Source organism: Nicotiana tabacum, chromosome 4 (genome assembly GCF_000715075.1).
Source record: "Nicotiana tabacum cultivar K326 chromosome 4, ASM71507v2, whole genome shotgun sequence".
Taxonomy (NCBI): Eukaryota; Viridiplantae; Streptophyta; class Magnoliopsida; order Solanales; family Solanaceae; genus Nicotiana; species Nicotiana tabacum.
In genome coordinates, this window is record NC_134083.1 from 19,861,218 (window position 1) to 19,877,094 (window position 15,877).

At 35.8% G+C, this 15,877-nt stretch overlaps 2 protein-coding genes across 4 annotated transcripts; one reads left to right on the forward strand and one right to left on the reverse strand.

The window, feature by feature from the left end:
- The first annotated feature begins 338 nt into the window (after positions 1 to 338).
- Positions 339 to 1,209, forward strand: LOC107825815 (uncharacterized). Its single transcript, XM_016652728.2, has one exon. The coding sequence runs from the start codon at positions 406 to 408 to the stop codon at positions 973 to 975; it is 570 nt and encodes a 189-aa protein (XP_016508214.1). The 5' UTR covers positions 339 to 405; the 3' UTR covers positions 976 to 1,209.
- A 795-nt stretch (positions 1,210 to 2,004) lies between these two features.
- On the reverse strand, positions 2,005 to 10,405 carry LOC107825813 (proline--tRNA ligase, cytoplasmic-like). 3 transcript variants are annotated; one of them, XM_016652725.2, is made up of 13 exons: positions 10,249 to 10,405; positions 9,179 to 9,250; positions 8,964 to 9,091; positions 8,058 to 8,150; positions 7,852 to 7,968; positions 7,068 to 7,255; positions 6,823 to 6,889; positions 4,748 to 4,870; positions 4,472 to 4,624; positions 4,088 to 4,372; positions 3,702 to 3,920; positions 2,855 to 2,948; positions 2,005 to 2,292 (listed from the first exon to the last, which is right to left on the reverse strand). In XM_016652725.2, the coding sequence occupies exons 2-13, from the start codon at positions 9,198 to 9,200 to the stop codon at positions 2,228 to 2,230; spliced, it is 1,554 nt and encodes a 517-aa protein (XP_016508211.1). In that variant the 5' UTR covers positions 9,201 to 9,250; positions 10,249 to 10,405; the 3' UTR covers positions 2,005 to 2,227. The 3 variants fall into 3 exon arrangements, with proteins under 3 accessions (XP_016508211.1, XP_016508213.1, XP_075107595.1); XM_016652727.2 differs by having other exon boundaries at positions 9,179 to 9,253; positions 10,249 to 10,374; XM_075251494.1 differs by having other exon boundaries at positions 9,179 to 9,253; positions 10,188 to 10,254.
- Between the last annotated feature and the right edge of the window lie 5,472 nt (positions 10,406 to 15,877).

Here is a 15,877-nt window from a genome sequence, read left to right on the forward strand (position 1 = left end):
TAACAACAACAACAACCCAGTATAATCCCACTAGTAGGGTCTGGGAAGGATAGTGTGTACGCAGACCTTACCCCTACCCTGGTATAGAGAGACTGTTTTCGATAGACCCTCGGCTCCATCCCTCCAAGAACTCCCCACATTGCTCTTGGGATGACTCGAACTCACAATCTCTTGGTTGGAAGTGGAGGGTGCTTATTACTAGAGCAACCCATCAATATTTAGGCAAATAGAAAAAATTACATAATTTTTTTAATCTCTACGAGGATTTGATACCGTGGTGTTTCATAATTCTGCTCACTTCATTTACCGTTGGACCAATCTCTCTCCAACTTTATTATAAATAACTGCAGTAACCTTCATTTTCAATTCAAGCACACACCTAAAATCAAAGCCAAAAAAAAGGCCATGGACTGGTATTCTTGGCTATGCAAAACAGGGCTAGAGCCCTCTCTAGTTTATGAATATGGCCTGGCTTTTGCTCACAACGAGCTCGAATACGAAGACATCACTTACTTCAACCACGAATTTCTACAAAGCATAGGCATTTCTATAGGCAAACACAGGCTAGAAATTCTTAAACTTGCCAAGAAAGAAAGAGGAGCTATTCCAAATTCTATGTCAAGATTTCTCCAACTGATTAACCGTACAAAGAGGCGTTTTTCCAAGTATATAAGGAATTTGGGTCATAAAGAGGAATTAGCTCTTGCTTTAGTCCCAAAAAGAAATTGCAGTTCAAGATGGAAAACTGCTATGTTGAAGAGGAACAAGAGAGTGGCTGCAGCTAAACAAACAACGTTGTTGCTAACAAATGGGAGTCCCATTTTCATGTCTGATTTAAGAATGAACAGTTTTTCAAGTCCGATGTTGTATGATGATTTCCCTGCTGATGAAAAGGTGGGGGCAGATTATTGGACATCCTCTGCAGTTGAAGAGATCAGGTGGGATGCAATGTTTCAGAATATGAAACCAACTTAATTACTCCAATTTTTTTATTGTAATTTTAATGGTGAAAGATGGATTTTTTGGGTTCTTCCACCAATTTCCTTTACTTTGTTGGGATTTCTGTAATATGGAGTTTGGGTGATTTTAGTTAGGAAGTTTGCTTAGTAATTTTATCTTTGTGGTGTGCAGAAGGAGAAAGCCACCCATGAATGATTAGTGTGTGTGTGTGTGTATCAATGATATTATTTCTATGATTTTACATGTTTATTACCATCTCTTTTTATTGATGCCAAGATAGTTATGACGATGGGACATACCTAGTTATATTAACTGTTATATTACCATATGCAGAACCCATTAATTTATAACACACTATACTCTTTTTGTTTGTGGATAATTTAATGAAATTCATAATATCTATAATCGTGAAATTGTGTTATTCTATAATTGTCACGAGGAAGATATAGAAATGGGGCTCCCATCCTTGTAGTAAAATTGTAATAACTGAATAACTTCGTTCTGGTTTAGTTGATCTTCAACTTAAAACCAGGAAAGTACTAGTATTGTTTGCCATAAACTACTAAAACCCATCATTTGCACACTTTTAATATACTTAGGATATCTAGTTGACAAGCATTCTGCACTTCACTTTATCTCGAACAGGCGCGATCTCTGCCTCTGCCCTTTGGGTGAGCACTCTGGATAAACCTCCCCGTATAATAGCTTGCAAACCACACAGGGATGTAAACCGCACTAGGCAAGCCCTGTGCGACAAGCTCAACCCAGAAAGCATTGAGGGGGGGAAATCGATCCTAGGTCATCCTAATGAATGACCGCCCTCCAAACCAAACCAAACCAACTGGGCAACCCCGAAGGGTTAGATAGCGGATTGTTGTACCGTGGGAAAACAAATTATGACAAAAGTGTATACAAATGCTGGAAATTTTTATGAATGGCCAAATTGGAAATCAGGCAAGTCCTTTTCAATTTTCGAGCAAATCAAAACGAATACTCTGAAATCAACTAAAGTTGCTGCGGCAGGAAAAACATACACATAGGTTAAGAAACAATAAATTAATGGAGTACTAGAATATTAAAATGGCTGAGTTATCCAGCATTGCGCACAAGTTAGGAACTCAAAATCTGTTTAGTAACTTCACCAAATCTTGGAACTCAAATCAAAATCACTTCTTTAAGAATGTAATTTCCTTGTATAATTATCAAATATGAATTTTACTCTCAAATAAAAAAAGGGAGAAAGGTAGAAAAGCTTCAAAATGGAACATCAATAGCTGCGGCCCCAGTATGTCCACTTCTTAGCAGGTTTACCTGATGCGAAGCACAATGTACCTACAGCAGAAGAAAATGACATGTAAGATGATATGGCAAAATGTTTAAAAGAAAACAGTTATACATCCATATTATCCATTTAAAAATGGGTTAAATAAACTTTTTAAAAATGGGTCGAATATGGATAAGAATCATATTATCCACTTAGAAAATGGATAACCAAATGGATAACTAATGAGTTTAACTTTTATATTAATAAAGCCTCAATTTAAGGGTTACTCAAGTTTGGGAGACTAGGAATTCTCCCAAATGTGATCATCATATTCAAGAAGCCATGGATAATATGGATATCCATATTATCTGCCGGATAACCCGGCTTTTATCCGTATTAAATACGGGTCGGGCCGGGCCGGTAATTTATCCGTTATTCAAATCACCCGTTTTTACCCGCTCATACCCGACCCGACCGTTAGCCACCCCTAGATGATGACAATAACACCAAGCCCTTGCAATAGCAGAAACAACAATAAACACTGACAATGCTGCACTGCATTTGTAAGATTAATTTTTTCTTCATTGTTTTTGATGTATTACTCTTAAACAATCTGCAACTAAATAGTACCTTCAGGCAGCTCAGGCTGGTCAAATGGAGAGCAAAGAGTCTTTGCTGCACCCATCTCCCCTTTAGTGCGTGCCTTGACATCTTTCTCGACATCCTACCAGAAAGCAATTATGTGAAACTAATAAATACATGAAATCAAACCAAAACTGGCAATTGAATGCATCACCATAAACCACACATAAGAATGTGCGTCAGGGATTATTTATAGAATGTGCAAATTCATATTATTATTGCAGAGAGAATACCTAACAATAAAGAACGCTACTGACTAAAAAAGAGGATGCAAATTTTATGGGGTAGCCAATTAGAGTTCTCAAACTTCAAGGTACAAACAATTAATAAACAGAGGACATTATCTTTCCATATGTCAGCAAGTGACAGTGTGATTTGTCAAAAGGACAAAGCAAACATTAGAGGTCGGAATTTCATTAATTTTGACAGTGATTAATTTTTTCATTGATTAACCCCAGTTCATCAGAATTTAATGGGTGTTCACTTCACCTAAAACAAGAATTTGAAGGGTGTGTCACTTACCTAAAGATAAGAATATGTGACAGCTTATAAAATATCGTGCATTATACATGAAAAACATTCAAGGAAAAGCTAGTTCTAATAGTCATGTATCACGTCCCTAGACTAGATCAGTTGACTCCCTAGAAATTGATTCACCGACGAGTCATGATGACAACCCATAAACATCCTGATAAATCACAATCTGCAGCATTTCACATCAGCTGACTCGCCAGATGCAGAGATGTAAACTGCGAGATTTCAGTTTTCCAGCCCACGAATGGAATAAAAGATTCAACTCATATACAACCACTAAGAGGTTAGAAAGGATACATACCTCCTCATCACACCAAGGAGCCAAGACCAATTTCTTTTGGCCCAGTGCTACCGTAAATTCATCCCAAGTTCTTACAATCTGAACGCAGGCATCTCTCTTTTGTTTCGCAACATCAAATAGATTTTGTTGGATAGTGGCGAGCAGATCTTTTAGTTGTTCGACAAGATTATCCATGGGAATATCTGTTTTGGCTCCGTTGTCACGTCGAACAGCTCGTACCTAGGAGTTATATCAATACTTTGAATCAAACAACATAGTTAAACATATAAGTGTATTTTGGCTTCCACACAAACAGTTTAGATCCATAGGACAAATAGTACTCGTTCCTTTTTAACTTTCATAAACAACTGACTACTAGCAAGAAAGTCAAGAAGTTGAATTTTTACCTGGTTATTTGCAAGGTCTTTTGGTCCTATTTCAATCCTAAGAGGAACCCCCTTCATTTCCCAATGAGAATATTTCCAGCCAGGTGAATAGTTATCTCTGAAGTCTGCCTCAGCACGAATACCTGATTCATTCAACTTCTCAACGGTAGCAGCACAGGCATCAAAGATCCCTTGAGTATTTGCATCCTTGTATGGCACAGGAATAACAATTACTTGAGTTGATGCTACTTTAGGAGGTAAGACCAGGCCTTTGTCATCCCCATGAACCATGATCATAACACCGATCTGTCAAAGCACACAAATAAAAAAAAAATAAAGAGGGTTAACTTGACCTCCAAGGTAAAAAGGCGACGAGACAGTAGCTAAATGGCTCTGAATTCTCACTGTTCTAGTAGTATAGGCCCATGAGTTCTGCCAGACCATAGCCTTCTCTCCCTTCTCATTTTCAAAATTTATCTCAAACATTTTTGCAAAATTCTGGCCTAAACAGTGTGAAGTTGCACCTTGGATACCACGGCCAGTATTAGGGATAAAAGCCTGGCAAATAAATCCGGAAATAATATGAATAAATGGAAGGTAGGAGAATTTCACCAACAATTTACAAAGAAAATACTGTTAGGAACCGCCAAACAATGTCTACACAGATGTGCTCTTGGATACCTCAACTGTAGTCGTGTAGAGTCCACCGGCAAACTTCTCAAGCTCACTTTTCTTTCCCTTACTGACTGGAACGGCTAAAAATTCTTCATATATACGTCTATACAATTCCAAGATATCAAGAACCTGAATCAAATATATACGCAAGATCACCATTTCCGAAAAAAACCATATCTGTACAAGCAAAAAAAGTCTGAACTTGAACAAAGATGTGGGAAGCAGATAGCAGCAAGTCTTTTCTGGGCCAAATCAAGGAACCTCAGTTCCAAGCAACTAATTCTCACAGAAGCTTGTCCACTAATTTGCTCATATAATTATTCAACAACAATACAAGATAAGAAGACTATTAGAAGAAAACGAATGCAAATGGGGAAGGATAAGCCAAAGAGAAACATAAAGTAGTCTCAACTGATGTTTAAGTGGCAGGCAATGAAATACAAGTCACAACATACTTTATCCACGGGACAATAATGTACCAATGTAGATCTGCAAATGTTGGAACAGACAATTTCCAAAACTATAGCCGACCCGACCCAAAATTTGATACCAGTTCCAAGGTAGCATATAATAAATGAAGGTAGCTTATTTGCAAGTTGTGATACTAACCCCTAATATTCTAAAGTAATAGGTCATATCCCTTTCCTTATGCAATCAGACAAATAATCTCACTTTCTGAGAAAGCTGCAATCTGATCCATTCTTCACTTTAATATAATTTTCACCAATTAATCCTAATAAATAAAAGAGCAAAAAATGTGATTTATCCATGTTCTCCCATTTGAAACTAAACCATACACACTGTCAATTTTTTCTTATAGTTGTAGGATTATTTCAAAATATCTTTGATTTAAAGCAGAAAACCATATGACTCACATATTAACTTCCAGTTCTTCCAAAGGCCTAACTGATAGTATGAGGTAAATAAATGTCAAAGCTCATCAATATCCCAATTATAAATTTAATCAATGAAGAGAAGAAAACTATATAGCCCCATTACTAATCACCCGAAGCAGCTGTAGAATTCCGATCTCCCAAACCTCACTTTCTCTTCTCTCACTCCGGAAAAAAAGAAGCAGCAAAATGCCATGTTCCTTAAGTTCCTTGCTCCGGCATTAGTATCATCCTAAGTTGCTCAGACTCGGGTGCGGGTGTCCGATACGGTTCGGATCTAAAGGTTAGATCCTTCATAATCCAAATTTTAAGATTCAGGAGTATGAATCCAGGTACAGATACGGGTGCGAGGATTCGGCTAAAAATAATTCAAATATCTAAAAACAAAGTAATAAAAATATGTCTAAATTTGAGATATTATGTTGGATAACTTACATTATATTCTAGGAGAGAGAAAATATTGATTAAGAGGAGATCCGAGAAGGAGATAAAAGGAAAAGGACTGACATATTTCTACATACAAGGTATTCCATTTTCTTCAATTTCACCCTAGCTTTTATTTTGATTTCAGAAATCATTGTATCTATCCCGAATTTCTCCATCGATTTTAGTCAAAGTACCCAAAATAAGTTGACCAGATCCGGTACGGATCCCGCATCCCACACCCACACACATGTCGTGTCAACACGGGTGCGGCACCGAAAGTGGAGAGTCCAAGTAACTCAGGTATCATCTTCATTTCCTGGAGACAGGCACCGAGATCATCTAATGTCAAGACACGTTAGAGGTCAGTCCTTGTAACTTGGACTAAATGCTGAGTTGTTTGTACTAGAAGCGCCTAGTTCTGTCTGGATAAAAAAATCAACTATAATTCTCCCCATAAAACAAACAACGATAGGCAAAAAATAATATTAAATGGATAATATCAACACTGGAAAGACTATTTAGCATCATGCAGCAAATATAACACAGACAAAGACTGAATTGGAAGATTCACTGTAAAACTATCTTTTCTTGAAGTGGATTCACCGTAAAACTATCTTAAAGAGTTAATATATCGCTATCTACATCAGATGCACTCAAGCTAGGCACTACACTGGTATTTAGATGAAGCTCAATAAGAGGTACAGTTATTGTTTTAAAAGAGCTTTAGTGGCTGATATGCATACTCCAAGAATACCCGTATACCTCTGTATCTGCTTCCTCCTTTGTTGCAAAAGCAGTGTGTCCTTCTTGCCAGAGAAACTCACGACTCCTGAACAAGGAACATAAGCAAAACATTACCAGACCATCTCGAAGGCCTCACTCGATTTGGGATTAACATGTAGTTTCTGTCATATAAGCTGCAAGCATTCGCTTGCACTTGAAACACATTAACATGTCCACAAAGGAAATGTAAAAGCTGTAAGACAAAAATAAACTCAAAAGGGCACCTGATGAAGGGGGTAGGGTTGCTAAACTCCCATCGTACAACATTGCACCACTGGTTGAGTCTCAAGGGCAAGTCACGATGTCCCCTTATCCACTTAGAGAAGTATGGATACATCACTGTTTCACTAGTTGGTCGAATTGCAATGGGTACTTCCAAATCAGATTCACCAGATTTCGTAACCCAAGCAACCTGAAGAATGATATAAACCCATTATGGGCATAACTAATAATAAGTCTATAACACAATCCACTCCCATATTTTGTAACAGAAGCACTCTGAAGAATGATCACAGCCCATGATAAGCAACTTAGCACAGTTATCAAAATGCAATGGAACAACACATTGCACAAGTGATGATATCAACTTAACACCATGATACGATACTTGATACCACAATGAAGTTATTACTGAAGTTAAATCCAAGACTAAAGATAATTAAAAAAAAAATATCGCTTCTCAGAATCCTAGGTGGCCCAACTTCATGATGACTTTCTAAACTTTATGATGATGAAATTTAAAAAAAGAAAGGCAAAGCCCTGCCACAATTAAGTGCTATGATCAGCAATAGGCGAGATGAGTAACAGGAGGAAAAATTTTCAATTATAGATACTTTTGAAACCTTCAGGAAACTTCAGCAATCAAGGTACAAAAGCAGGAACGTAAGGAAAATGTGGAGTCAACATATATTTAGAAGACATTATACAAACTTCTTATATGCTTCACAGGCTAAAAGCAGATAAACTTGACTCTATAACGCTTAAGTTAAAAAAGTGCCAAAGTCTCACCTCAGGAGCAAATCCCTCTATGTGGTCCTTTTCCTTTTGTAGAACACCAGGGGACACAAACAGAGGAAAGTAAGAGTTCTGTATCTTCATTTTCTTAATTTCAGCATCAAAAAACGCCTGCACATACAGAGCTAAGAATCCATTGTAAATGTCCTCAAATGATAAGCAGCACGAGAAAAAGAAAATCATTTCATGGTCAAGCTTACCTGCAATATCTCCCAGATAGACATTGCCCATGGCCGTAGAATATAACAGCCAGATATGTCGTAGTACTCGATCATTTCACCACTAACGACAACCTATGTTCATATGTTTAAAGTCAAAATTTTCATATATGATGAGAACGGACTTTTTCATATAAAATAGAATACATAAAGCATCTATAGAGAGAGAGCAGAAATTTAAACAAAATGTATCAGCGAAACGGAAAGCAGCTGTTGAAAAGGCGTGTATGGGCTTTGCTAGTTTGATGTGTGGGTAAGAGCACGCCACGGGTTCGAATAGACAAAAGCCTGGTATTTAAGTGGAGTAGGGTAGAGGGGCGGGCCCATTATCCACTGAGTTTCGAACTATGCGCCCCTGGGGATTTCTCGGCTAGGAAAGAATTGAGAAACGAGAAATCCCCCGGGCCAAAATTATAAGGAAAAAGGACGGAAAATAAAATGACAAGGAAAAACATAGAAGTTTGGTTAAACAAAATTCCGCCTATTAAAACACTGGACAAAGAAAGAATTGAGAAAAGCATTCAGTAGCAGAAGAAAATTGGTGAATCTGTGAAATCGGACAAGAAATACGGAAAAAAACAGAGAAGAAAATGACGACGAAAAAGAAAGATGTTTGGCTAAACAAAGCCCCCCATCCCCAACCAATTGAACGAGGCCCCTATCAATCCGAACTTGTTAAGTTCCCAATGACAAACAATAGACAAATATAAGGAAAACAAAAATATTAGAAAAGAATGAAAAGAGGAAATTGGAGGCCTCACAGCTCAATCAGATTGTTCCATCTTTCTTGTTGCACCAAAGAAACTTACCGCAGATACATCGTCCAATAATGAACAGGTATATATTATCAAATTTGATAGCTCATATAATTGAATGTTCCAAGCATACCTCAGAATACCACTCTCCAAAATTTTCATCCTTTTTGTAAGAGAGACCAAGACCTGTCTCTTTCTTAACTTCTTTCTTTTTTCCCTGACCAAGACCTGTCTCTTTCTTGACTTCTTTCTTTTTTCCTTCTGAAGAAAGACAAAAAAGATGTATTAGACAAATCAAATAGAGTAGCAAGTTTTTCTAAAGGAGTATGATGGAGCATGAATACTTACTATTTGAATCTTTACTGGCCATGATAGCAGGCTTCAAAATTAAGGATACACCCAACCAATAGCCAAAGATAGCTGCTTCATAAATGAAAGTTCAACGATCAACTAGTGAAATGATAATCATCAGCTATTTCTCTTTTCTTACTGTATTTATTTGATCAGCACCCCAAGAAGATAGCACCCCCCCCCTTCTTCTTTTTTTTACTTTGGAGATAACAACAACAACATACCCAGTGTGGTCCCACAATTTACCCCTGAAAAGGCAGAGAGGCTGTTTCCGGTAGACAAGTCAAATTTTTCATCCCAATGTTTGCCCTCCAAACTACTTTAATACTTCTTTTTTAAGTACTGAATTACTCCAACATTTAATTATAAGGTCTCATACACAAACAAGAAATACACAAACCTGCTAGCTGCAACAATAGAAACAGCCAATGCAGGAAAACAAGGTTTCAATAAGGTGCTACACCAAAAGTTAATTTTTTTTCCATATTTGTAGTTCATATAATTTAAAAAGCTGTTGTAAGAATAAAATATAAGCATTTTGAAATAAACATCTACAACTAATAAAATCAGTCTACTACGTAAGAAGAATAGATTAGAACCTGAATATCTGTTATCCTGATATTAATATGAACAGCGATATAAATGGTGCATCTGACAGATGTGGGCATACAGAGAAGCATTACACAAACAAAACAGACTAAAATTACAATATTTCAATAAAAAAGCCTAGGTTTTTATGAGTAATCCAAACAATAAAAACGAAATCAAATTACCAAGATTTAGCAATCACATAAAATATAGTGTTGAAATGTTGAAACTGTCAAACTACATCCATCATTTGCTTTTTGTAAAGAGATATCAGACTATATTCGAGTACTGTAAGCTTAATGTTTCAGCAGCTTAAATTGTAAAAGGAAGCGTAGAACATGTTTTAAGAGAGAGTGAAACGTACAAAACAGATAAAGCAGCAAAAAATCTAAAATTACAAGGCCTTCTAAATACTTACAAAATAGAAGAATAAAAGAAGTTGGATTTGGGAAAAAGAGAATGCGACTCATAAGACTAACCTTGGCTGAAAAGAGATGTTGGGATTTGGGGGCGGCGCGGGAGAGTGTCAAGCTTTGACTCTTGGAATGAATATTGGAGTAGCAAGCTAAATCCAAACCCTACATAGACAGTAAATGCCGGTGGCTGTCCAATAACGAACGGACAAAGGGCTAATTAAACTTCACTTTTTGAACTAAAGTGGGCGTTAGGACTAAAGAAGGGTAAAATTACAAAACAAGAGCCAAATTTTTTTTTAAGTGAAAATGATATTTGAAAAATTAGAGTTGCGTTTGGATATGAATATGATTTTGGATTGTTTTTGAAGTTTTGTGAGTTATTTGAGTGAAAATTTTGAAAAATAATTTTTTGAAGCTTTTTAAATTTTTGAAAAAATTAAAAATTTTATGGCCAAACACTGATTTAGAAAAAAATGAAAAAATTTCGAAAATAAATAAATAAAAAATTTATGTCCAAACGGGCTCTAAATATGTACTAATTTTTTCTTCCTTTTATTTTATATAAACATATTTGACTGAATAAAATAAAAAAAAAAAATTGATACTATTGATCTTAAATATGTTAGAACTAGTGCTAAGCATTTTATTATTAAAATCGAAAAACCAACCAAATCAGACTAGTTGATTTTTCAGTTTCAATTTTTCGTTTGATTCGATTTTGTAATTACATTTTTTCTACTTTTTTCCTATTATCAAAGTTAGCTAGCTCAGGATATCGAAAACTAAGGACACGTTTGGACATATATTCCCAAATATTTTTTGAAAAAAATTGATTTGGGTTAAGTTTGATGTGAAATTGCAAATATGTTTTGATAAGAATTTTGGAGCAAGTTTTAACATGTTAAAAATCCTTTTTTTTTTAGCTAAAAACTCTCAAATGATCATGATTTAACCCAAAAAGAAGTTTATATTTGGGATTTGAAGTTTCGATTTTCAAAATCTCTTAAAAACTAGATTAATTCTATAAATAAATACATATTTGAAATTTTTTTTGGAAAAAAACTTAAGGCTAGACGCCTCAATCTTACCAAGTAATACTAGTAGACTTTTAGGGGCGATTTGAACGTGGTTTGGTTAGAAAATTTTTAAAAAATAAAAGGTATTTGAAGTTGAAATTAAAAATATTTTTTCTTTCATGGTAAGAAAGGTTATTTGAAAATTAAGTAAAAATTACACCGGGGCGCCCTATTTGGTCGCCCCCATTTAACCTATACCCATATTTTTAAAATTATTTAATCTATACCCTAATTTTAACAACTTCACACGCCTCATCTTCTTCCTCCTACATATGCGTTCCTTTCTTCCTCATCTTCTTGTCTATCAAATTAACTTTTCAACCACTACTTTAATATATTTACTAATAAAGTGTGAAGTCAAATTAATAACTTAACCTACGTTTGATCAAATACTGTCATAAAATAACAAAATAGAGTATTGTTATTGTTCTCTATTTGAATTCATAAACCCTATCAACAGAAGGTAAAACGTGAGCTTCTGCAAATTTTACAATCCTTTATTTTGCAAACTCAAGATACAAATCCAAATGCATCGAGAGCGCAACAGATACTCTCTAGTTCATCTTGTTATATATTTATCTCATACTGAATATACAAAAGTTCCAAATCCAGTATGAAGAACATGAAGAATTCCCCATGAGGTAAAGCTCGATATGATGCCAAACCAGCTCTTAGTTATACTGAAAAGTTAATTTGTCCTGAAGTTTGCACTACAAATTAAAGAATTTCAGACTAATTTGTCTGAAATTTGCACTATGAAGTGAGGGGAACTGAAGTTTGCCCTTGCACTATGAACTGAAGTTTCTGAAGTTTGCACTACAAATTGAAGAACTTCAAACTAATTTGTCTAAAGTTTGCACTATGAAGTGAGGAAAAACTGAAGTTTGCCCTTGCACTATGAACTAAAGTTCTTGAAGTTTGTACTACAAATTAAAAAACTTCAGACTAATTTGTCTGAAATTTGCACTATGAAGTTAGGGAAAACTGAAGTTTGCCCTTGCACTATGAACTGAAGTTCCTGAAGTTTGCACTATAAATTGAAGAACTTCAGACTAATTTGTCTAAAGTCTGCACTATTAAGTGAGGGGAAACTAAAGTTTTCCCTTGCACTATGAACTGAAGTTTGCATGATTGCCTTTGCAAGTCAGGCCAAACTTCAGGCAAAAATATTTGAAGTTTTGCTTTGATAAGGCTACACTTCAAGCAAAAAATTCTGAAGTTCAAACTTCAGACATAAATTTTTACTACTTCAGGCCCGTATGCCTTAAGTTACCCGAAAAGTGGGTATGCTTGTAATTTTTTTTGCAAAACGGGTATAGGTTAAAATATGACCCAAACTGGGTATAGATGCAAATCCCCCAAAAATTAAAAGTTATATTTTACTAGTTGGGCCCAAACATTCATAGGAATAACCCATGTGCCCTTCCTGAAGCGGTCGCATGCAGCCCAAGTGGAAATAACACCAGGTAGCCACTTTTAATCATTTTTTAAAATATTTTCACATTTTACAATGTATTTAAAGATTATTCAATTTTGCTCAAACTTCAGGACACAGTGTCCTAGAGTTTAAACCTCAATGTTTGAATTTCAGAACATCGTATCATAAAGTTCGAAAATTGAGTCCAGAAGTTCGAATCTTATTTTCTGGATTTCAAATTAACAGCTCAAAAATTCATAACACTAAGGATGTGTTTGGTACGAAGGAAAATATTTTTCATGGAAAATGTTTTCCTATAAAATATTTTCATAGAAAATGAGTGATTTTATCACCTATTTTCCCTTGTTTGGTTGGTGAGCGGAAAACTTATTTCCGAAAAATATTTTTTAGTATTTGGTTTGAGAGTAAAAAATATTTTTTATGCTACTCTCCTCGCCCCCTTCCCCTAAGTCCCCATGTTTCATTGCTCTCCCCCTCCTTAAATACCCAACATTTTCTAGACTCTATTTTCTTCAACAATTTAATTATTCTTCTAAAAATTCACACAAACCCAAATGCCACGACCCTAATTTCCCTCTGTAGGATGTCGTGATGGCACCTAGTCTCGAAGACTAGGTAAGCCTATCAATTATGCGGAATACAAAACTGAAACCCAAATCTCAACATTTAAAAAAAATCAAACCGCGATTCAAATAGTCACAACTCCCAAAACCCGGTAGAAATAAGACACAAATTTCTAAGAATTCGTTTTAAGTGTCTATATACATCAGAGTCTAAAGAGAATAAGGAAAACAACATAATAAGGATAGAAGGGGACTCTGAGGTCTGCGGACGCTGGCAAATATACCTTGAAGTCTCTGTGTATGGATAGTTCACTCGTGCCTGGTCTGATAGGAAGTACCTGGATCTGTACAAAAAGATGTGCAGAAGCGTAGTATGAGTACACCACAACGGTACCCAGCAAGTGTCAAGCCTAACCTCGGTAAAGTAGTGACGAGGTCAGGTCAGACCCTACTGGAATAATAAAAGACAGGGTGAAAAGTTTAACAATATAATAATAATAATGACAATGGGGATGATTCAAGTAAGTAGTATGTCACAATTTAACTACACAGAATAAGGGCAAATAATACCTCACAGAAGGAAATCGAAAATTTACAATTTTAAGAAAAACACAAAATAACCCAACGCAAATACAGCCATAAAGAAATATCAATGAGGGCACTCCCGAGGTACCACCTCGTAATCCCAAATCGTAAATAAATTCACAATATCTCATTTTCTTATATCACCGCGGGAGCCTTCGCATTTAATTTTAAAGACAAATATTTTTTCCGAAATAGCATCCCGCGTTTTAGCCACCCTTATCACACCGCATGACTTCTAGTAGTTCCCCTTACTAGTCACGCGTATCAAGCCACCCTTATCTCACTGCATGCGTTTCAACACCCAGACCTTATACCACCGCATGCGTATCAATATCACAATATATCATAATTTGCACATCAAGTGCTCAAATATTTTAACTTGCCAAAATAAATCAACAACAATATTATTTTCACAATAAGGAGCTCAAGACTCAATCACAATGAATACAAAATCTCACAAAATATTCGGAATTGAATAACTCAACAAAAATAATATTTCACAAATTTAACACCTTTCCTCAATACCAAAATTTTAATGTCAAATATTTCATATTAATAATAATTCAATTAAGAAATTCAACTTTCAAATGATGGGCACAGAATAAAAGAAATAAAGTTTCAACTAAACAAGTAAAATAATTAGTAGAAAAAATATCACCCAAATCTAAAATATAAAAATAGATTAATGATGATGAATATAACCGGATAAAATAATTTAATAAATGTGTAACAGATATATACACAAATTAAAAAAACCTGACTTTTTCACATTTAGCATGTGTACACACTCGTCACATCGGGTACACGACTTTCAACACATCACAATTATCATATCAATACCAATCCTAAGGGAAATTTTTCCCACACAAGGTTAGACAAGTCACTTACCTCGAACTGTATAATTCTTTACTTCGCTATGCCTTTGCCTTGTGAATTGGCCTCCGAAAGCCTCGTATCTAGTCATAACTAATTCGATTCAATCAATACAAATTATTGAAATTAATTCCATATGAAAATACTAATTTTTCAATAAAATCCGAAATTTAACTCAAAAACCGCCTGTGGGGCCACGTCCCGGAATCCGACAAAATTATAAAATATGAATGCCATTCAACCATGAGTCCAACCATATCAAAATTACTAAATTCCGATATTAACTCGACCCTCAAATCTTCAATCTAAACTTAGGGATTTTCACAATTTTTTCAACTTAATCCACCAATTAAGTGTTAAAAACTACCATAAATTCGGGTACTTTAATTAAAATTGAGTTAAGAACATTTACCTCGATATTTTTCTTGAAAATCTCCCGAAAATCGCCTCTCCCGAGCTCCAAATCGGTAAAAATGGTTCGTCCCATTTTCAGAACTTAAACATTCTGTCCAAACTTTTCTTCTTCGCGAACGCGACAGGTCCATCGCGTCCGTGAAGCACAAAATTGAGCTGTCCAAAAATTGCCCTTCGCGAAAGCGAGACACAAGTCGCGAACGCGATGCTTTACCAGGCAAAACTTCGCGAACGCGAAGGCAAAAATCCTCACCAACCATTTTCCCGTTCGCAAAACGCGTAGCCTCACCTCATTACCTTACGCGAACGCGAGCCACATGTCACGAACGCGATGAACAACCTAGCCTGCCTCTAGTTCCTCTTCGCGAACGTGAGACCCCTCTCGCGAACGCGAAGAAGGAAACCAGGTGCAGGCAACAAAAAAATTCCAGCAGCATTCCAAGCCCAAAAAATGATTCGTTAACCCTCCGAAGCTCACCTGAGGCCCCCGGTACCTCAACCAAATAAACCAACAAGTCCTAAAACATCATATGAACTTAGTCGAAGCCTCAAATCACATCAAACAATGCTAAAATCACAAATCATACCTCAATTCAAGCCTAATGAAACTAAAAAATTCTACCTTATACGTTCGATGCCGAAACCAATAAAATCAAGTCCGATTGACCTTAAATTTTGCACACAAGTCATAAATGACATAACGGACCTATTCAAATTTTCAGAATCGAATTCTGACCCCGATA

What these genes read in the sequence shown, in the direction of transcription:
- LOC107825815 (XM_016652728.2), top strand. Translation starts at nt 406, where the DNA reads ATGGACTGGTATTCTTGGCTATGCAAAACAGGGCTAGAGCCCTCTCTA.
- LOC107825813 (XM_075251494.1), bottom strand. Translation starts at nt 10,239, where the DNA reads ATGAGTCGCATTCTCTTTTTCCCAAATCCAACTTCTTTTATTCTTCTA. An exon ending in GGCCAGTAAAGATTCAAATA is followed by an intron (nt 9,092 to 9,178) that starts GTAAGTATTCAT and finishes GTCTTTCTTCAG; the next exon opens with AAGGAAAAAAGAAAGAAGTC. An exon ending in CTCCTTGGTGTGATGAGGAG is followed by an intron (nt 2,949 to 3,701) that starts GTATGTATCCTT and finishes GCTTTCTGGTAG; the next exon opens with GATGTCGAGAAAGATGTCAA.